At 43.5% G+C, this 24,106-nt stretch overlaps 2 protein-coding genes across 2 annotated transcripts in view; both read left to right on the forward strand.

Moving 5' to 3' along the window:
• Positions 1–1,076: 1,076 nt before the first annotated feature.
• On the forward strand, positions 1,077–23,799 carry LOC124262944 (vitelline envelope sperm lysin receptor-like). Its single transcript, XM_046697558.1, is given in 16 exon segments — positions 1,077–1,189; positions 1,950–2,026; positions 6,478–6,505; positions 7,979–8,166; positions 8,345–8,478; positions 8,687–8,850; positions 10,681–10,768; positions 15,071–15,200; positions 15,202–15,225; positions 16,805–16,847; positions 17,601–17,649; positions 18,548–18,672; positions 19,653–19,746; positions 21,094–21,247; positions 22,291–22,336; positions 23,663–23,799. Coding segments are annotated over 15 exon segments (1,398 nt in total). The 5' UTR covers positions 1,077–1,189; positions 1,950–1,969; the 3' UTR covers positions 23,737–23,799.
• LOC124262954 (vitelline envelope sperm lysin receptor-like) overlaps positions 1,114–24,106 on the forward strand; it is a 39,316-nt gene continuing 16,323 nt past the window's right edge. The window contains exon 1 of the mRNA XM_046697566.1: positions 1,114–1,191. The gene's annotated coding sequence lies outside the window, so the exon portion shown is untranslated. The remainder of the gene's footprint in view (positions 1,192–24,106) is intronic.

The following is a 24,106-nucleotide window of genomic DNA, read 5'->3' on the forward strand; positions in this document are numbered from 1 at the left end:
TTGTATGCCTGAATGTCGACGTGACAGACCAGGGCCTAGATTTTCGAAGCTCTCTTAGCGCTAAGATAATCGTAAGTGCCATACATTAACATTAATTTACGACTATCTTAGCGCTAAGAGATCTTCGAAAATCTAGGCCCAGGACTGTACGTTTATCAGGTAGTTTATGGTGAAATACCGTATTTTCCTCAAAATACACTTGATCTCGCGTGATTTAGTATCATCCGAGACTACTTTAAGTCTGCCTCGATGACACAGTGGTTTTCGGAGTGTGAGTATGGTTTTACGCCGCTTTTAGCAATTTTCCAGCAATATCACGGCGTGGGACACCAGAAATGGTCTTCACATATTGTACACATATGGGGAATCGAACCCGGGTCTTCGGCGTGACGAGCCAACGCTTTAACCACTGGGCTACCCCCACCGCCCCTTTTCGGAGTGTGTTGGTTAAAAATACACAATAACAGCGTTCGAAATACCTGCCTGTTCGACCGCCCGGGACGGGTTATTTTCAACATGGACTGCCAGATTATCAAATTCACTTGCCCGACGGTCGGGTTAAAATTTAGACATGTATATGAAGATATTCATAATATGTCAGTATAATAACAATTATTAATTCACTCACAAATCTTGAATAAACAGTTAATTCTTTTCTTGCATTGGTATTTTTTTTTAAATATTTTACAAGTTTTAATTATACAGGGGTTCAAAAATCCCATCGCCCGACGCCCGGGACAAGTCAGTTTTCATTTCGGGCAATCAAATAATGGTATCTTACTTGTCCGTGAGCTAGAAGATAATTTCCACTTATGGTTTCAAATTGCAAATAAACTTGGATTTCATTTCATATCTGCTCAAAATGTAGCTATTACATTTCGCAATGAGAATAAAGTAGAGTTATCTTTCTTTGCTATTTATCACTTTTTAATAAATAGTCCATTAAACATTAACATCAAATACCATGTTGATTTCTTCTTTCATAATTACATCATCATAATTATGTCATGAAATCAGGGTAAGTGGAAAATTAGAAGATAATTTGGCTGAGAGCTGAGAAGAGAGCTTGGCGCCATCTTCACATTTTCTGCAAGGTTTGCACGGGTTTACATCCGGGCTCTTCAGGCACGCGCTGCACGCTTGTACCCGGTCAACACAGACGACATTGAGGCATATGGTTGGTGTGTGTGTAAGTATTTGAAACCTTCCTCCGTTTGGTTACATTGTTTGAGGTAATACGTCCGCCCCAATATCTCACAAACAGATGTGAATCGCCAATGAATTAGTTATTGTTTAGTCTACCCGTGATGATCCGGGTTAGTGTTGGTGTTCAGTAACTCCTGCATGTAAGAGGCGATCAACGTGACCTGGTTGTCAGGGTGGATGACTAGATTGACACATGTTCCCAATTACCTGGTTCGATGTTGATCACTGGATTGTGTGAACCAGACTCGATTATTTACAGACCGCCTTATATTTTTAAACTGGAATTTTGTTTAGTGCAGCGTTAAACAACCAAAAAAACAAACAAAAACATCTTATTCCTTTATAACTTAAGATTGATGTTCAAATATATATATATATATATACGTCGCTTTTTCTAGCAGCCTTATCAGAATTTAATCTCCTGAATCGACAAATCGGTTTTTATGATTTTAAATATCTATGGCATAAGACTGTCTACCGTGTGCCTCACAAGCATCCAGGCTAGGATTGGTCTTCACCAGCTCATTGTGAGAGTCGTGTACCTCGATGACTTGGTTTGTGCATATCATGGTATCCCGGTTGTGTAGATTGTTGCAGATGGCAATCACCAGATTATCTGGTCCGTTACATAGACTGTACACTACCGAGTGCACCATTACAGAACAAACGTTTGGCTTCCACATTAGCATAAAGTTGGATGTTAGGAAGCATCACAAATGCAAATACCAATTTGTCTCTTTCAGCTCCATCAAGTTCTCCAACCATGACTGCGGCGCTGTGTTTACTGTCCGTATTGCTGGTACGTCTTTCAGTATTGCTGGTACGTATTGCTGGTACGTCTTTCAGTATTGCTGGTATGTCATCTAAATCTCAGAATTTGAGCCTTCGGATACAAGTTGTTTAACAAACGATCATAGATTTTAATCGCTATTATCGGTTTGTATTACAAGGGGGTAAGCGCAGTATTTGGAACTGTCAAACAAATGCACGTGCGGTGCGTGATGAGCGTTAACTTCTAAAGACCAACCCCATTTGGTCTCGGTGTTTCATTTAATGTGCATAAAATGAGACGTTTAAATATGGTACTTGTTTTTACCCTGACTGGCTCACTGATGACACAAGCACTAGTTCACCTGGGCCCGGTTGTTCAAAACGCCGTTCTTTTAACATACCGTTAAACACTAAGAACCCGTTAAATAGCTAACGAAAAGTTAGTTAAGAGTAGGGTAACATTTGGTTGCTGGAAGGTAATTTTAACAGGCCGGTAACTAATGGTATGATTAGAGGTTAACAGCCTGTTAAGGACCTAACCATTACCCACAATTCCTTGCACACAGTCCCATGATTCCCTGTCAAAATGTCATGGTTCCTTTTTTAGGTCTCTCCACATCGGCACGAACCAAAGATATTATAAAGTCAATGGAATCTCTCAAATCGGTATCTTTGGTGTAATTCCACTTCATTAAACTCAACAGAAAAAAAATCTGAATTCCTTAGGTTTTCTTTGTGGTCTAACGTTCATGAATGCTGCATTAGGCTGGACAATAAACGTCATGTTGTCACCATGCAGCTAGGTGTAGAACTAATGCTAATGGTAACGTTAGTGTGCTAATGTACCACCTCCCCTTACGTTAAGTTAGCGTGGTCTTAACGGGCCGTTATAGGTTAACGGCGATTTGAGCAACAGGCTTTTGCTCTCTTAGCGTAGACGGTCCGTTAAAATTTAACAGGCTTTTGAACAACCGGGCCCTGGACTTTAGTTAGCACAGCAAGTTTAAGTGTTTGCCTGATCCATGCTGGTATCGTTTGATACGTGGCTCGTTAGGTCAGTGCAGAGCCCCGTGAAGATCCGGTTAGAATATTGGCCTTCAGTAACCCATGCGTGTCGTAAGAGGCAACTAACGGGTTTGGGTGGTCAGGCTTATCGGTTCCCATTGCACAGATCGATGTTCATGCTGTTGATCACTGGATTGTCTGATGCAGATAGTGGTTGAGTCTTGCTCGTAATTTATCATTTTACGAACGCTTCTATGATGTTTCAAAACACCTTGACCATTCTTTGGATCGGTTCTGTGCATGCAGGGAAATATATGTAATTCTTCAAGTTTTGAGAACGTCCTATACTGGTCAAAAGTAGGTTATTTTAAATAGTGTCAATTGTGTAGAATTGTGTGAGATATACGTCTTCTATTTTTTAACACCACACGTATTAATATTAAATTTGAATTTAAAGACGGTTGAGTTGTTTTGTTGGGGTTTGTTTTGACAATTTTGGGTTGTCTTTTGTTGTTGTTGTTTCTTTTGGGTTGGTTTTGTTGTTGCTGTTGTTTGTTTTTTTTATTATTGTTCTTTCATATTACTTCCTCAAAATACCGAGTGACAAACTAATTCTAAATTACCAATTATTTGAATATTCTTAGACACGTTGTTCGCCTTCCGTCAGACAAAAAGTGTTTGTATTGAAAGCTTGCCTGAATAGCTTCGTCTCAAACAATAACCCCAGACCCCTCCAGGTTGTTAAATGAGGACTTCCTTAATTTTTTGTGTTTTGGGGCGGTTGGACCTCTCATCAATGCAAATTATCCTGCGCTCATTAATCACTGGATAGTCACAGCATATTACTGGATATTCTGGTCCAGACTCGATTATTTACAGACCGCCGCCATGTAGCTGGAATGTTGCTGAGTGCGGCGTTAAACAACCAACCAACCAACTAATTGTTACTCTGCCTTGTGTTAGATATTACCTGGTCATCTCGGAGTGTACACTGAGTGAGGTGTCCCTGTGAAACTGCAACATTGTGTCCTGAGGCTAACGCTATACGGTCGTCGTATATATAAGTGCAGAAATCTTGAATACGACGTTAAAGCTATGTATTCCGTGTATCCGACTGGAGAAGCCAAGCGGTTAAGGCGTTCGTTCTTCACGCATATTCGGTTCGGTTCGATTCCCCACATTGGTACAAGCCCAATGCTGAAGCCAATATTGGCGCCCCCACCCACTCCCCCAAACACTCCCTTGCCAGGGGGTCACCACCAATTCTCACAGAGAATGCCCAATTTGAAAGACACAAATCGTAAAATACTAAAGACAATATTTCTGCCACTTGTTGTTGCTGTTTTATTGAAGAAAGTGTCACGAACGAAAATCAGAAATTGTAGCACTCAAGGGGAGCTTGTAAAAATGCCATCACATCTCATACAATACCACCCTACACGATCGTTGTAATCTACGTGACTGATCAATATGATGGCTTCATAACACATTGAAGGGAGATATCATTCACAAAGTTCAGTCGTTAATCCCAAAGTTGTGTTTCGTTAAGCAAACAACATTACATGTAACATCCTCTCCACTCAGTTGAGTTTGTAAGCATTATAACAATAATGTTGATCAAGTCAAAGCTCTTGAAAATATAACTTTATGATATACTGTCAACTGCAGTTCTTTACGCAAAAGAAGTCGACAAAAAGAATCGACATCTGAGGGGTAATATCATGAACTTCACTGACAATACAACAGCATTTATGAAAGGTAATATTATTGATCAGGTTGTGAATGAATGCCTTTGTAACGTAGATTACAGATTTGCACTAAAAACACTTGTTCACATGAATAACATTCATTCCTTCTTTCTCCCTATTCCCTTGTCCGTAAATCCCGCTGGATCTCGGCATGAGTCTTGCCCATTCTGTAAGAATTCAACAATGATATTTTTTGTAATCTACGTTACCAAACTGTAATCTACGTTACCTTACAAACTAATTCATTGGACGTAATAATCGTTTTCATAAAGACTGATTATACAACTATATGAAAGTCATTATTGCTACTTCATCAGCAATAAATAAAATATTCATAACAGTTCCCGGACCATGTGATAGTTATGAAGGTATTACTTGATTCATTGCAATCTTCGTTACCATACTTTGAGGAGCAAGTACAAACTTGGGGTGAAAGATATGTTAGTTTTTGGAGAGATTGAAATATCATACGTTTAGGGTCAATATCAATATGTCTAAAAAGATCTATGTGATATTAACAGAATTGATACAAGCTTCACGAAATACAACTTTTGTCAATCTTTTGATATGATGGCTAACGACACCCAAATATAGTGATAATTTCCAAATGCTTCTACCGAAGAAATTCTCAACAGTAGAACAATTGTTTTGAAATATTGTGAAACTATATCCCTATAATGAAGTAAATTAACAAGCAATCTTACCTGTTTCACAGGGAATTTCCTGAATAATGAAGTTTACCTTCCAAATTTGAATTTCGTGAAATGTCACTGAAGTGCTGCGATCATGTGCCAGCAACCGATGGCAACTGTTGTAGGTTATCAAATTATTTGCCTGGGTTCTCTGACTATGCTACGAAGCGAAATCTTCTATTTCCAGTAATATTTTGTAAGATTCCATATCAGGTGGTAACGTAGATTACTGTCACCGTTTACAAACTACCATGATCTTGATTGGAGGCATATTGCACTCCCTTTACGGGTTTATTACACTATGAAAACACAAAGCATTCATTCTAATCACTTTTATAGGTAGCTGTTATTAATGTTTCCGTACAGTAATGGTAACTTAGCTTTCATGCTTAACACAACTATTTTTATAGACCGGGTTCGTCTTTGTGTACGGTTTTATATAGTACGATATGTTTCAAGACGACACTGTTTCTACATATAATATATCCAGTAAAAACTTGCGATCTTTTAAAACAAATGTTTGTCAATATATACGTATTTTACACTGCATTTTACGTTCTGTAACGTAGATTACCGCTATTGTGGCGATATATTTCGTAGTGTCACATTTGTTTTGTTTATTATGATAATCCCTTCATTTTTTCATAGGTTTTACATTCATGTACGTACAAACTATGGGGAGTGATTTTAAACACCTATGATGGTGAGCATACTAATTGTATCCATTTGTTTAAACACTACAGCTATGGCGACACCAAGAATGAATAAATGGTGACGCATGTTTTGATTGTTACAAATAAAATTGTGATTTCCAGTTGATTTCTACGAATTATACCATGTTTACTTGGTGGTACTGGATGCGTATTTGACGTTTATTCGTGTGTATTCGTCTGCTAAACAAGTACAAATCAAAACGACAGAAGAAATAGGTAATTGGGCATTCTCTCTGAGAATTGGTGCCTCATGTCCCACGATTTTTCTTGGATATTGTTGAATCGACTTAAAGTACGACTCACTCACTCACTCACTCACTACTCAATACGTGGTTGTTGCAGGGTGTAACTTCAGCGTCAACACCTGAAGGTGAGTAGTTCTCAATAAATACACATAAGGGAGCACCGTGTGAAATGTTTACATTCCATACAGGTGTGATTGTGGAAAGTGTAGCGAATTAGAATCCACTGTGTCCGTTTTATCGTTGACAGGAAAGGGGTTATACGTGGTTGTATTAAGAGGATCAAAACTCCCACCTTGGACTGTTTTTTTTCCTTTTAAGAGTTGTCCCTTAAGTGGGGGCGGTGGGGTAGCCTAGTGTTCGCTCGTCACGCCGAAAACCCGGGTTCTATTCCTACATGGGTACAACGTGTGAAGCCCATTTCTGATGTCCACCGCCTTGATATTGCTGGAATATTGCTTTAAAAAAGGCGTAAAACCATGCGCACTCTCACCCTCACCCACTGTCCCTTAGGCGTGCTGAAAATATTATCGTGGGTTTGAACCCGATTCTCCCTCTCAGCACCATGTACCCGTGCAGATTCAGTCTAAGTAAACTTTAAGAGGCGACTAACGGGATGGGGTGGTCAGGCTCGCTGACTTTGACACATGTCATCGGTTCCCAATTGCGCAGATCGATGCTCATGTTGTTGATCACTGGATTGTCTGGTTTAGACTCGATTATTTACAGACTGCCGCCATATAGCTGGAATATTGCTGAGTGCGTCGTAAAACTAAACTCACTCCCTCAGTAAACTTAGACTTAGTATAATTCGTTACACTGCTATACAGAGTCTAACAAGACCTGGTAGAAGTTAACCTTTGAGCGACCTTTGACCGTCCAATCAAAGGCAAGACGGCCGAACTGATTAACCAATCAGACAACGACTTCTTGTTAGGGTTCGGCGGGACTTTGGGATTTTCTTTTTCCCTGGTCGCTGACACAGATCTATAAACAAACGAAAATCCGCATAAAACACAGATATTTGACCTGCAGTATATACGCTTATGGGTTTCTGATGACATGGTTACTATTTGCTTATATTTTCGCAAGATGACATCCTTGAATATTGACAAAAACGCTATTTTCAGCGACTGTTTACTCATTGCGTGTATCACTCGGAAGCAATCGTGCGGAAAATAGCATTCGGAATCGTTCGAGTTTTTGAGGTAAATGTTCAAACGGTATGTGCGAATACTACCTTTCGCGATTTGGTAAGCTGTGTTCTGATTGGTCAGTCCAAAAGGTTAGCAGACGCGACCTTCTACTTGGTTTTGTTAGACTCAGTATAGCAGTGTAACGAATAATACTGAGCCTAAGTTTACTTAGTGAGTGAGTTTAGGTTTACGCCGCAGTAAGTTTACTTAGACTGCGTGCAGATTCGTAATATAACTGAAATGCTTTCAAAATGGCTTGAGACCCAGCTCACTCACTCCCACATCAAACTTGCACACTGTTATATACTGTTCGGGACAGCTTTAAACACGGCTCACGCCCAGCGCAAAGGATATTAGATGCAGCGTTAAACCCCCCTCCCCCCTCCCCCCCTCCCTCTGTTCCAGTGAGGCCTCTGTGCTCAACCAATCCAGACCAAGGAGCCACCATCACAATCAAAACCGACGTGAACGTATACGCTAACGCCTTCTGCCAGGACGTGACGCCGGTGGAATTCACAGAGGTTGACAGCACTACCTTGACTCTTGACGTGGCCTATCCTGGTGGCAAACTGATCCGAGACTGCGAATTCAAGGTAAACAAGAGTGTTAAAATTAACGTTGCACCTGTTGGTTGTGTAATAGGACGATAAGACAATGAAAATTGTGTTTATCTTAGATGCAGAAAATAGTCGTAAGGACCTCAACAAAAAATATTTACTCCGGTATTTACTCTGACCAAAACTTGCTTAAACATATTTTGTCTTTTTGAAGCAACGTGGAAGTACCGACGTGTATTTCATTCGAGTCATCGTCTCCTTTGGAGAGGCTGAAGAAATAGTTACCGTTACCTGCACCTTGGACAGGAAAGGCTCGAACACCAGCGGGAAGAAACAGATAAAGGGAAGGTGAGTAGAAGGTGGTACGTCACGCCGAAGACCCGGGTTCGATTCCCCCCGTGGGTATAATGTGTGAAGACCATTTCTGGTGTCCCCCTCCCTGATATTGCTGGAATATGGCTGAAAGCGGTGTAATACTCACTCACTCACTCAGTGGCCTTGTGACTGTTCTCCACTCCACTTATGGTTTTGTTTTGTTTTTAACAATGTGTTTCAGAGTGATTGCACAGAACGGAAGCACGTACAACAAAGGTCAAAAGTCCAGATCAGGCCAGAGGTCAGACTCGAAGCTGAAGCTGTCAGTCACTGACATAGCGAGGCACAGACTGAAGGGCAAGATCGTTCTGGGAAGGAAGGTTCTTCTGGTCGCCTCCACTGACGGTGCGTGTCTTGATTTTACACTGACTGACTTAACCTTGCTTTTAGCAACGTCACGGCGTGTCGGAATATCTTGGTGTAATCCTTTACAGTACGTCCACATGAACAATGCTTCACAACGACATTAGAATCTATGTCGAAACGTTGCCTTTCACCGAATACAGAAGTTTTATATCTATAACATTAGCATCATTCTTCATCACCTCAACCCCAACATGGGTACAGTCTGTGAAACCCATTCCTGGTGTCCCCCGCCGTCATATTGCTGGAATATTGCTAAAAGCGGCGTAAAACTAAATTCACTTACTCACTCACTCGTCAACCATCTAGAGAACGTCCATATGTTCGATGCGACTGATGATCAAGGTAATGTTGAAGAACCTCATATTAAATACTGAACAAATAAACGTAAGGAATCATCATATATTTGTTTTTATGAATGTGTGTCAGGACCGCTTCCGTGGTGTAGTGGTTAGAGCGTCCGCTCGGAGAGCGGAAGGTCACGGGTTCGATCCCCGGCCGCGTCATTCGAAAAGACGTTAAAATACGGTACTTGTTGGTCCCTGCCTGGCGCTCGGCATTAATGGGTACAACAAGGAGTGGTCGGCTCGGAGTCAGTATAATGTGTCTGAGTGGGGTATTCATGCTTCACTGCGGCATGGTATCTCAGTGGGCTAGCACTATAAAACCAGCTTCAGTCTGGGCTAGTACAAGCAGCCGCACATACACATACACATACACACGATGCTCGTCGTCATATGAACGAAATATTCTCAAGCACGACGTTAAACCCAAGGAATGTGTGTCATCAGACTTCATTATAAAACTGGGGCGGTGGGGTAGCCTAGTGGTTAAGGCGTTCGCTCGTCGCTCCGAAGACCCGGGTTCGATTCCCCACATAGGTGCAATGTGTTAAGCCCATTTCTGGTGTCCCCCGCCGTGATATTGCTGGAATATTGCTAAAGCGGCGTAAAACCAAATTCACTCACTCATTATAAAACTAATATAGACAATACAACCAAACATATAGGGGATCCTAAACTTTATTCAGTATAGTTTTTCATGACACAGGGATACGGGTCTGCAGTCTTTAACAGCAAACGATACTAAGGGTCACGTGATGACGCTGTTGGACAATGTGGGTTTGACGGGATTTGACACATTGTCTCAGTCTCATGAAATATCTGACCGTGAAGCATATACAGTGTTAATCATTTGACGGTATTTGACACATTGTCTCAATCTAATGAAATATCTGACCGTGAAGCATATACAGTGTTAAACATTTGACGGTATTTGACACATTGTCTCAATCTCATGAAATATCTGACCGTGAAGCATATACAGTGTTAATCATTTGACGGTATTTGACACATTGTCTCAATCTCATGAAATATCTGACCGTGAAGCATATACAGTGTTAATCATTTGTATTCGGAACCTAACATTTCAGTTAGTTTAGAGATGCCGAAATCATGTTAGTTTGTCTGACTTTTTGTTTACTCCTGTCGAGAACTGACAGCCTTGGCACTGATTGGCTGATTGGAAAAGTCACCAGATTGACTGACTGACTGACTGAGTTTGGTTTTTCGCCGCTTTTAGCAATATTCCAGCAACATCACGGCGGGGGACACCAGAAATGGGCTTCACACATTGTACCCATGTGGGGATTCGAACCCGGGTCTATGGCGTGACGAGCCAACGCTTTAACCACTAGGCTACCCCACCGCCCCGTCACCAGATTGAATCATACCTAGTTCCTCACATGGGTCGGTATTGTACTGGTGTAACGATGAGTCTTGTAACCTTGACCTCTTTTATGTGTCTTGATAGGTTCTTCTGGAGAGAAGGGTTTGCGAATAACATCTTGTGAAGCTGTTGGCAGAAAGACAGGAGAAAGATATCAAGTAATAAAAGATGGGTAAGAATTCAAAAAGGCCAACCATTCCATATTCTGGTTGAGGTAGCAATTGGATTTGTTTGCAGATGTAGAATTAACTTGTGTTGAAAGCACTGGGGTGTTACACATACTCCGTCAGCTGCAAGGTGGATACACTTCACAAACGGGGCAAGTTTAACATGGCAGATCGCCCGTCCCGGCAAACAAGATCGTCCCTTTGGATTGATGTTTCATTCCAGAGATATCCAAATGGAACTGTCAAAATGAGAAGCATAACAATAAGCTTCGTGTTTATAAGCTATGACCCACACCTTACAACCACAACCCACACACTACAACCGCAACCCACACCTTACAACCGCAACCCACACCTTACAACCACAACCCACACACCCTACAACCACAACCTGCAACCACAACCCATAACCACAACCCTTGACCTACAACCACAACCCACACCCTACAACCACGACCTACAACCACAACCCATAACCACAACCACAACCCATGACCTACAACCACAACCCACACCCTACAACCACGACCTACAACCACAACCCACAACCACAACCACAACCCATGACCTACAACCACAACCCACACCCTACAACCACACTCACACCCTACAACCACAACCCACGTCCTACAACCACAACCCATAACCCACACCCTACAACCACAACCCATAACCACAACCCATGACCCACACCCTACAACCACAACCCACACCCTACAACCACAACCCACACCCTACAACCACAACCCACACCCTACAACCACAACCCACAACCACAACCCATATCCTACAACCACAACTGACACCCAACAACCTACAACCACAACTGACACCCAACAACCTACAACCACAACCCATAACCCACACCCTACAACCACAACCTACAACCAAAACCACACCCTACAAAAACAACCCACACACTACAACCCATAACCCACACCCTACAGCCACAACCTACAACCAAAACCACAACCCACACCAACAACCCACACCCTTCAACAACAACCCACGCTCTACAACGACAACCCACGCTCTACAACAACCCACACACTACAACCTACAACCACAACCACAACCACAACCCACGCTCTACAACCACAACCCACACACTACAACCCACGCTCTACAACCACAGTACAAGCAGGTGCACCTATACATACACACGCATACGCGTCGTCATATGAGCGAGATATTCTCAAGCACGACGTAAAACCCTATTTCACCTCTCTACAACCTACACCCACAACCCATACACTACAGCCCACACCCTACAACCACAACCCACACCCTACAACCACACCCTACACCCTACAACCACAACCCATACAACCCATACACTACAACCCACACCCGACAGCCACAACCTACACCCTACAACCACAACCCATAACCACAACCCATATACTACAACCTACAGCCACAACCCACACCCTACAACCACAACCCATAAACACAACCCACACCCTACAACCACAACCCATAACCACAACCCACACCCTACAACCACAACCCATACACTACAACCACAACCTACAACCACAACCCACACCCTACAACCACAACCCATACACTACAACCACAACCTACAACCACAACCCACACCCTACAACCACAACCCATACACAACCCACACCCTACAGCCAAAACCCACACATTACAACCACAACCACAACCCATACTCTACAACCACAACCCATATTCACAACCCACACACATCCTACAACCACAACCACAACCTACAACCACAACCCATATACTACAACCCACTCTACAACCCAGACCCTACAACCACAACCCATACACTACAACCCACACCCTACAACCACAACCCACACCCTACAACCACAACCCATACACTACAACCCACACCCTACAGCCAAAACCCACACATTACAACCACAACCCACACTCTACAACCACAACCCATATTCACAACCCACACACTTCATCCTACAACCACAACCCATACACTACAACTTACAACCACAACCCACACCCTACAACCACAACCCATACACAACCCACACCCTACAGCCAAAACCCACACATTACAACCACAACCACAACCCATACTCTACAACCACAACCCATATTCACAACCCACACACTACATCCTACAACCACAATCACAACCTACAACCACAACCCATATACTACAACCCACTCTACAACCCAGACCCGACAACCACAACCTATACACTACAACCCACACCCTACAACCACAACCCACACCCTACAACCACAACCCATACACTACAACCACAACCTACAACCACAACCCACACCCTACAGCCACAACCCACACATTACAACCACAACCCACACATTACAACCACAACCACAACCCACACTGTACAACCACAACCCATATTCACAACCCACACACATCCTACAACCACAACCACAACCGACAACCACAACCCATATACTACAACCCACTCTACAACCACAACCCAGACCCTACAACCACAACCCATAACCACAACCCATACACTACAACCCACACACTACAACCACAACCCACAACCTACAACCACAACCTACAACCACAACCCATTACCACAACCCATACACTACAACCCACTCTACAGCCACAACCCACACCCTACAACCACAACCCATACACTACAACCCACACACTACAACCCACACACAACCACCCACAACCTACAACCACAACCCACACACTGCAACCTACAAACACAACCCATTACCCACACCCTACAACCACAACCCATAACCTACAAGGGGCGGTGGGGGTAGCCTAGTGGTTAAAGCGTTGGCTCGTCACCCCGAAGAATCCCCACATGAGCACAATGTGTTAAGCCCATTTCTGGTGTCCCCCGCCGTGATATTGCTGGAATATTGCTAAAAGCGGCGTGAAACTAAACTCAGTCAGTCAGTCAGCATAACCTACAACCGACACCCTACAACCACAACCCATAACCCACATCCTACAGCCACAACCATCAACCACAACCCATAACCACTACCCACACACTACAGCCACAACCTACAACCCATAACCCACACTCTACAACCACAACCCACACCCTACAACCACGACCCACCCTCTACAACCACAACCCACAACCACAACCCACACTCCACTAACATGAGCCACGCCCCTTGGGCCTAGATTTTCGAAGTTCTCTTAGCGCTTCGAAAATATTGGCCCTGGACCCCCTGTTATTGAGTTGACATGGTATATTTGTCAACTGCATGACTTGACTCCTAACTCCGGCCTGACCCAACAGGACCTGGTTTCCAGGGAGGCCAGGGGCGGTGGGGTAGCCTAGTGGTTAAAGCGTTCGCTCATCACGCCGAAAACCCGGGTTCGATTCCCCACGTGGGTACAATGTGTTAAGCCCATTTCTGGTGTCCCCCGCCGTGATATTGCTGGAATATTGCTAAAAGCGGCGTAAAACTAAACTCACTCACTCACTCACTCCAGGGAGGCCTCTCTGAGAGTGTTTCCCAAGCTCTCAAACTACCAGGTCATTGTGTCCTGCCCTAGCTGAGATGCAACTTATTTTACGACAACCTCAGCCTACACGACAACACCCGTGATGGTCCGGGTTAGAATGAACCTTCAGTAACCCATGCTTGTCGTAAGAGGCGACTAACGGGATCGGGTGGTCAGGCTCGCTGGCTTGGTTGACACATGTCATCGGTTCCCAATTGCTCAGATTGATGCTCATGCTGTTGATCACTGGATTGTCTGGTCCAGACTCGATTATTTACAGATCGCCGCCATATAGCGGGAATATTGCTGAGTGCGGGGTAAAACTCACTCCTTCACACATTCACTCAGCCTACACAACAGATTGGATTGGTTCACGGTGGAACAAAAAGTCCATGAAGAACAGGCTTACTACATGTGGATGTAACAATCTCTACAGGGGTGGAAATAACCTATTGCCCGATGTCCGAGTCCAGTGTTTTTTTCTGTCGGGCAAGCAAATTTGTATATCACACTGTACCGGTGTCCAGTTGACTTTCCGATGTTAATTATGTTTATTTAAAAAATCAACGAGAAAATGGCCGGTATAGTGGAAAAATTATGAGGGCAAGTGATTTTACATGTGCCACTTTACCGGAGTACACTAGCACATTTAAAGTTATCTCCAAACCTGCTCTATCGTTTACGATTTCTCAGGAACAATAATTTCAGACATGGCACCATTGAAGGCTGCAGATTACGCCTTTGCTTCATTAGTACAAGAAGATAGCTGAATTCTGAATCAGCTCATGAAGTTCAGTGTGTGAAGCCCTTTTCTGAGTAATAATCTTTCTTTTACTTCCAGCTGTGGCGTCGGTCAAGTGTTCAAGAAGAAGCTGGGTTTCGTCACGAAAGGACTGACCGCCATCAGTCCATACTTCAATATGTTTCAACTCGAAAATGACAAGTCAATCACGTTTGACTGCAACTTTACCTTTTTGTAAAACACCATGTGACGGGGTAAGTGTTATAGACAGGCAATGTCGGTTTGTCGGGGTATATTCTGGAGTCACTGGTGGGACAGTCATCTCATGCGCTTTGCGCCTCTCTAGAGCTTGTCAGAAATTTAGAGTACTTGTTTAGAGTACTTTCGTTCAAATTGTTGCGCTGGGCAGTGGGGTAGCCTTGTGGTTAAAGCGTTCGCTCGTCACGCCTAAGACCCGGGTTCGATTCCCCACATAGGTACAATATGTGAAGTATATTCCTGAAATATTGCTAGAAGCGGCGTAAAACCAAACTCAGTCAGTCAGTCAGTCATTTCTTGCGTTCATTCCATTTCTAGCGTCCTTTCCATTTCTTGCGTTCTTTCCATTTCTAGCGGTCATTCCATTTCTTGCGTTCATTCCATTTCTTGCGTTCTTTCCATTTCTAGCGTCCTTTCCATTTCTAGCGTCCTTTCCATTTATAGCGTTCATTCCATTTCTAGCGTCCATTGCGTGAACCCCATATCCCAAAAGGATGATGTTTTCTCTTTTGAAGACTCGGCTGAAATGTCAGTGTGCGAAATATTCAAAAGATAGCTCTACCATCAGTGTTCTCTAGTTGGGACTTCCCTGTGTTAGGCAATAATCTCATTTCAGAGTTCCTGTGGCAAGCAAAGACCTCGAAGAGCCCCCGACCCAGGTAAGCAAGGGAATAGTGTCCTTTGCGTGAAACCCATTTCTAGTGTCGTGGTATTGCTGGAATATTGCTAAAAACGGCCTGAAAGGTAATGGTCTCGTTTCAGAGCTCCTGTAACAAGCAAAATCCTCGAAGAGCACCCGACGCCGGTAAGTTGACACTGGGAATGTTTGCCCATGGTCAGCAGGATTGCATGTGTGTTGTGATGACCTGCATGATCCATGCTAGGACTCAGACCAGTGTCTTATGTTTGATTCTCTCACAGGAGGGGCGTTGGGGTAGCCTTGTGGTTAAAGCGTTGTTTCATCGCCGAATTCCTGGGTTCGTTTCCCCACATGGGTACAATGTGTGAAGCCCATTTCTGGTGTACCCCTCCGTGATATTCCTGAAATATTGCTAGAAGCGGTTTAAAACCAAACTCAGTCAGTCAGTCAGTCAGTCATTTCTTGCGTTCATTCCATTTCTAGCGTCCTTTCCATTTCTAGCGTTCTTTCCATTTCTTGCGTTCTTTCCATTTCTTGCGTTCATTCCATTTCTTGCGTTCTTTCCATTTCTTGCGTTCATTCCATTTCTAGCATCCTTTCCATTTATAGCGTTCATTCCATCATTCCATTTCTAGCGTCCATTGCGTGAACCCCATATCCCAAAAGGATGATGTTTTCTCTTTAGAAGACTCGGCTGAAATGTCAGTGTGCGAAATATTCAAAAGATAGCTCTACCATCAGTATTCTCTAGTTGGGACTTCCCTGTGTTAGGCAATAATCTCATTTCAGAGTTCCTGTGGCAAGCAAAGACCTCGAAGAGCCCCCGACCCAGGTAAGCAAGGGAATAGTGTCCTTTGCGTGAAACCCATTTCTAGTGTCGTGGTATTGCTGGAATATTGCTAAAAACGGCCTGAAAGGTAATGGTCTCGTTTCAGAGCTCCTGTAACAAGCAAAGACCTCGAAGAGCACCCGACGCCGGTAAGTTGACACTGGGAATGTTTGCCCATGGTCAGCAGGATTGCATGTGTGTTGTGATGACCTGCAAGATCCATGCTAGGACTCAGACCAGTGTCTTATGTTTGATTCTCTCACAGGAGGGGCGTTGGGGTAGCCTTGTGGTTAAAGCGTTGTTTCATCGCCGAATTCCTGGGTTCGTTTTCCCACATGGGTACAATGTGTGAAGCCCATTTCTGGTGTACCCCTCCGTGATATTGCTGGAATATTGCTAAAAGCGGTTTAAAACCATGCTCGTTTGCTAACTCACTCACTCACTCGAAGGACACAAGCTATGAGCCTTCACAAAGGATGATCAGAATGGTGATAAACACAACTAGCTCACCCCTCAATCGACCAAGTCAGCGAGCCTGACACTGAAATTCCACCAACCAGTGGGAACCTTTTCCCCACCAATTAACGGATTCTCCCAAAGTGGAATAAACGAATGTGGCTGGCTTTTTGGGGGATCACCACCAGGGTCTTCTGTGTGCTGCTGTAGGGTAATTCATGCTTGTCGTAAGTGGCGACTTGTGGGATAGAATTGTCTGCTTCGCCTACTTAGCTGTTGCATGTCTCCGTATCCCAACAGCCGTAGATCAATGGATGCAATAACTGGATTATCTGGTCAACCCTCGATTATTTACATATCGCCGTCACATGTTTGGGATATTGCCGAGTACGGCATTTAACGATTTGCCGACCTATTGTCATTACAAAATGTCTTTCTGGTTTCAGTTCTTCCTGCTGCCTTTATCAACTCGGTCCCAAGCCAGTTAAAAACAAGGTATGAAGAATGAGATTCCTATTAAACTATGTGCCTTCTAAAGAACCTTGCATCTGACCGATGTACAACGACAGTACAAAAGAATATCCAGTCTTTACTTGCCTCAGAATGTCGTTTTGTGTAAAGGAACAGTAGCTGTATAACTTGTATTAATGGATCACTACCAAACTGGTATCGCCTGCCATTCCAAAGTTTTTTAATGGAGGATGCAGAATGTTGTTCTGTTTTCTACCCACGCAACCCTCAGACAATTACATATTCAGTTCTCTGAAACTCTGAAACCCTGAAACCCACCACATCTACTCTGTCGCGTTTGTTTGGTGACTTTAAAAGTTAAAAATTTGAATCCGGATAGTTTTGCATAATAACCCCACCGGGGTTTGTGACCTTATCCACGTTCTTAGGCATTCGGCCCAGTCTTTGAAACGTTTTGAGGCCCCATGTAAGTCCAATGATTAAAAGCAGTTTCTTGTGAGCCTGATCCGCCTCTGCGGTGTAGTGGTTAGAGCGTCCGCCTATAGAGCGGAAGGTCACGAGTTCGATCCCCGGCCGCGTCATACCAAAAGACGTTAAAATATGGTACTTGTTGGTCCCTGCCTGGCGCTCGGCATTAATGGGTACAACAAGGACTGGTCGCCTTGGGGTACAGTATAATGTGTCTGAGTCGGGTATTCATGCTTAACTGCGGCATGGTATCTGGGTGGGCTAGCACTATAAAACCAGCTTAGGTCTGGGCTTGTACAAGCAGCTACACACACATACACGTCGTCATATGAGCGAAATATTTTGAAGTACGACGTTAAACCCCATTTCACCTCAGTCTTGTGAGCCCGTGTTATCGGGATATACTAACATGCCGCTACAGGTGTCGTAAAAGCACCTTCCCTCGTACTTTCAGGTTTCGGAGATCAGCAAATGAAGGGCAGCATATAAAGCTTTTCTTGACCAACGTGGCTGGCTACAAGCTCCATAACGTCAGTCTGCAAAGGGGAAGGCCGTATGTGCTTCATGCCGTTACTGACGGTGAGGTCAATACGACACGGGTAAAACAACGAGTAATGGTGGGCTGGTTTACCAAACGCCAATTTCTGTAAGAGCTCGAAATCTATCCTAACACTGCTGTAACCTTTAACGAAAAATGTGAAAATCAACATGTAAATCAAGAGTATTGCGTTGAAAATATACTGGGTTTGAATTTTCATTTTTGCCATAAATATGCATCCGTAATATACAATTGTTTCCCGCGGGATAAGCCACTCAAAATACTAAGAGACTTGTTCTGGTGAAACTCGTCCACTGTATGGCTTAGAAAATACCGATTCATCATTTATCTTAAACTATCGAACTCCTAAGTTTTCCTGACGGCTCACATAAACACATGTGTTTACTTTTTCTCTGATTTTTTTTTTTGGTAAAAGGTAGATGGGCACAAAAAGTATTCAAGATGTGGCAAGCACATGATCCGCATGACGGTTGCTGGGAATCATATGCCGTGCACGTTTGTTTCCCGTTGCCAACATGTTTCCTGCCACTTTTGAGAAGTATGCCTTGGTAATCAGAAAGGGCAGGAGAAGATGGCTAAGTCAAGGTTCTTACACAAGTTGAAATCTTTGACAGACTTCCCTGTCCCATCTGATTTAGATATACCCAGCCCAGCTATTCCAGAATCAGTGACGTTACAGGTCACAGGAAAGGCTTTATCTGCAACCTATTTGGCAACAGGTTTAGCAGATCAGATTTCAGCGCCATCGGGAAAGACCCACCGAGCAGGATTGTGATACCCAAGATGGCATTCTGACGCTGGCCCAACGATGTTCAGCCGAAGTTGGCCCAGCATCAAAATGTTACTTGGAGTATCACAACGTCTGGCCACAACACGATGACAACTGGATAGGTGTCCACTCATTGGTCAAATGTTTGAAGAACGTGTATTTGTACAAATCCAGCAATGCTTTACTGACAATGGTTTGATGTAGTTGAAATTGAGAAAGTGACCATTTCAGGATTGAAAGGCGAGGTGGGGCTACAGGTGATGAGGTGCGACATTGTCACCACGAGAATTCAACACAATCTACGCATGGCAGCCATTAGAGATGGGTACGTCACATCTTTCTGCTAGTTTTGTCACTGGGAGTTGATAGCCAAGTGTCCTTCCATATTAAGTGGATATGGCACCTGAAATATTGCTCAGTTGGGCATTAAAGGCACAATACATAATGCATTTCTCTCAATAATACTATCAGCCCCCTTGGAAGCTAGCAAATATGGTATTCCAAAAAATATAGAGAGAATCTCACCCAAGTGTCTTCTGATATCAAATATATCACCACGAGTTGATTAAGTTACAAATATCCGAGGCTTGCCGAGGATATTTTTACTTTTATCAACGAGTTTGATATATATGATATCAGAAGACACGAGGGTGAGATTCTATTTATCATAAAAAATCACTCTTTATTAGTTTTCAATGAAAAATGTACATCTCTGAACACAGTACTGCCATTAGATTTGCAGTGCAGCGATGTCATAACATTTTGACGTCAACAAGTTCATGATGTCATAGCATTGTCAGGACATTGTACAAAATCTGCTGTCAAAACGATATCTCCTAGGATATATCGTCTGATCTCACACAAGCGATGTCTACTGTGGAACACAGTTTTGGATGATAAAACGTATTTAGATTACAATATCAAATTAAAAAGTTCGAATGAATAAATGCAACGTTGCATTAAATCGACTCTCGTGCCCTCTTCCGGCCGAACATTATTTCAAGCGAAGCCCATAGTTATGTCCCTTGGAAGCTCTTAACGAATACCCTACGCACAATTTGTGATTTTTTAAACCAGTTCAGCAAACCCCAACAACACCGCGTGCGACAGTTTTCGATGTAGGGAGCAATCGTTTACATTCTATATAAGGCAAACGTTGTCTGATTGGAAGCTGTTCGCCTCGAAGTTTCAATTATCGATTTCGAAGTCGTAAGGGACAATAAGTCTTCTATTGCATCAGTAGGAAGCTAAAGTGGGTGCATATGCCCCCAATAAAATATAGGCCAAAATATTGTCGAAATGTGTGACATTGTGCCTTTAAACATAACGCATTGTGACTGACAGCGTTGCGGTTGGATATTGTTCAGTTGGGATTGGTTAGGTTCAGTTAGGCTGCCTAATGATTATCGCAATGAGGTGAATGGAAAATAAATTCGCAATCGTGTTGTAACCCTTCCACAAGAATGTCCCAGGGCATTGTGTTGGATTTATTTATTACATTAAATTCGAGTACTCTTTACAGACAAGGCCCCACATGGGCACAATGTGTGAAGCCCATTTCTGGTGTCCCCCGCCGTGATATTGCTGGAATATTGCTAAAAGCGGCGTAAAACTAAACTCACTAACTCCTCACAGACAAGGAGTCTCCACATTCTACGTGATTTCTTTCCAGGTGCGGCGTGGAACCTGTTTTCAGACCGGATCAGGGTTTCATCACTTCCGGGTTGACGGCCACAAGCCCATATTTCAAAGGTTTCTCTATCAGGGGAGACAAAAGCCTGACTTTCGAGTGTGACGTCATCCTTTGTCATCAAAACTGTGATGGAGTAGGTATAGACAACAGATTTGTCATTTAACAGGTCACGGTGGTCTTTGGCGAAGCAATTCACTCTGAGTTATGTCCTTTGATCGACGGTTCCAGGTTTGCCCTCATAATGCGTCTGGGTTTTTCAGCAGTATACTCGTACTCAAATTCACTAATTAGGGGTAGCATAATGGTTAAAGTGTCCACTTGTCACGCTGAAGACCTGGTTTGATTCCCCAAATGGGTACAATGTGTGAAACCTATTTCTGGTGTCCCTCGCCGTGTTGTTGCTGGAATATTGCTAAAAGCGGCGTAAAACTCACTCACTCACTCACTAAGCTGTGAATCCTGGTGGGGCAACAACAGCCTTTTCAAACTGTTTTGAGCAGTTTGGTTAAACTGCCACGTTTGACAAGCTTGGTCACAGTCGGTCTAAAAATGGCCTTCAGCACCAAATGTTTGTGGTAAGAGGTGTTTTGTTTGCGGGTAAATGTCCTGGCTCCCTGACTTAATGTCATCGTATCCTAATTGATTAGACTGATGTTAATGTTATCACTGGATTATCTAGTCCAGACACGTTAATTTACACACAAACTCATGGACGAGGTCCATGAAGCCAGTGTATGTCCGGACAAGCAGGTGCTTGTCGCTATGTGCGCCAACTCGTCTTGAAGGCGATATTTCACGTCAAGTCAATCTCCCAGACTGCCTCGACCCGTGAAGATCCGGGGTAGAATAGGTCTTCAGCAACCCATTCTTGTCATAAAAGGCGACTATGCTTGTCGTAAAAGGCGACTAACGGGATCGGGTGGTCAGGCTCGCTGACTTGGTTGACACATGTCATCGGTTCCCAATTGCGCAGATCGATGCTCATGCTGTTGATCACTGGATTGTTTGGTCCAGGCTCGATTATTTACAGACCGCCGCCATATAGCTGGAATATTGCTGAGTGCGGCGTGAAACTAAACTCACTCACTCACTCCAAGACTGCCTCACCATGACAAGGTCAGAAGCCTCCATGTCACAGATACGCATACTGAGTAACTGTAAGTTCTATATTTTCAGCGGACCTGTGTCCGTGAAAGAAAGAAACGGGAACTTGAAAAACAAGGTAAATCATTGTAATTTCTAGGTTTGAACAAGTTAGTCCAGATTTTGTCAGCCCTGTGCCCAGATGATTATGGCAGCTGACATTGTAACGGCTCGGTCAAGTTTCATTGCCGACAAACCTTTCTGTATCCTAATTGATTAGATATATCTTAATGTTACCCCTGGATTGCTTGGTCCACGACACGTATATTTACACACACTGCTATAAGATTTCCCAATCACTGTACATAGAAACTTTGTATATACACAAGGCCAGTGCTGAACTGGCGTGTTTACAGAGGCTTGTATACATGTTTCGGTAAAGGTTCACAGGAGGTAGTAATAATTGTTTCTTCTTACTTCGTGTTATCGGGGCTTGTCATAAGAGGCGACTAACGGGATCGGGCGGTCAGGCTCGTTGACACATGTCATCGGTTCCCAATTGCGCAGATCGATGCTCATGCTGTTGACCACTGGATTGTCTGGTCCAGACTGGATTATTTACAGACCGCCGCCATATAGCTGGAATATTGCTGAGTGCGGCGTAAAACTAAACTCACTCACTCGTGTTATCGGGACTGGAGCTTGTCGTAAGAGGCACCTAACGGGATTGGCTTGTCAGACTCGCTGACTTGGTCAATTGGTCTGACATTGTATCGCAGTTGCGTAGATCGATGCCCATGATGTTGATTACTGGATTGTCTGGTCCAGACTCAATTTTTTACAGACCACCGCCATATAGCTTAATATTGCTGAGGGCGGCGTTAAGGAACCAAACAGCGTTTTTGTTTCTGAATGGTGAATAATGTGTACCTCACTGGATTGTCTGGTCCTGGATTATCTACCCCGAGAGCGGAAGATCGGTGGTTACATACGCGTGCTAAGAGATGCGTCATTCCTTCATGGCGCTCAGCATAACGGATATAATACGAAGAGTATATCGATATTCTCGACTGTTTACAGACCGTCACACAAATGGAACATTGTTAAGTGCGGTGTAAGGTATTTTCCAAACAGCCGGAATAGCGCTAGTAGCATGCACAATCAAACAAGTCTTTCTCTTCTCGTATAGCCTCGACCGCCGAGCTTCCCCAAAATTTTCCCAAACTGTTTTTATTTAATAATTATACTTCAGACTGTTGTAGCAGAAGTCCAGCAACATCAGGGCAGGGACACCAGAAATGGGAATATTGCGAAAAGCGGCCTAAAAGCTCAGTTTTCTTCAACAGTCTGGAGCTGATTTCATTTTGAGGACATATTTGCTCCACAAATTCCAAGGCGCATCGCTTACTGACCGCAGTATCACAATATTTCAGACGTTGAAAATGCATTGACACTTTTGTTCCAGAACCATTCCTGGAGTCCGGCAGTCTACAATCGGCTTCTTATGTCGTCAACCCTCGGGCCAAGAGGTCAAGGTGAATACGTCATGAAGCTGTTTGAATTTCAATTTGTAACGAACAAATAAACCATATACTGGCCACATAAATGTGTTTGTTTGCTATGGCGGTATTGCTGTATGAGTACATCCGTGGGACTCGGTATCGGTAGAATTGGTGTTCAGCAATAGGTCTGACTTGGTTGACACATTTCAACGTATCCCAGTTGCATAGATCCACGCTCATGTCAATCACTGAATTGTCTGGTCCAGACGTCATAGCTTCCTGGACCCGTTAAGATTCAGGTTAGAATTGGTCTTCAGTAACCCACACGCGTAGCAAGAGGCGACTAACAGTATCGAGTGGTCAGGCTCGCTGACTTGGTTGACACGTGTCATCGTATCCCAATTGCA

Source organism: Haliotis rubra, unplaced genomic scaffold (assembly GCF_003918875.1).
Source record: "Haliotis rubra isolate DU_JTF1 unplaced genomic scaffold, ASM391887v1 Scf860, whole genome shotgun sequence".
NCBI classification, from domain to species: domain Eukaryota; kingdom Metazoa; phylum Mollusca; class Gastropoda; order Lepetellida; family Haliotidae; genus Haliotis; species Haliotis rubra.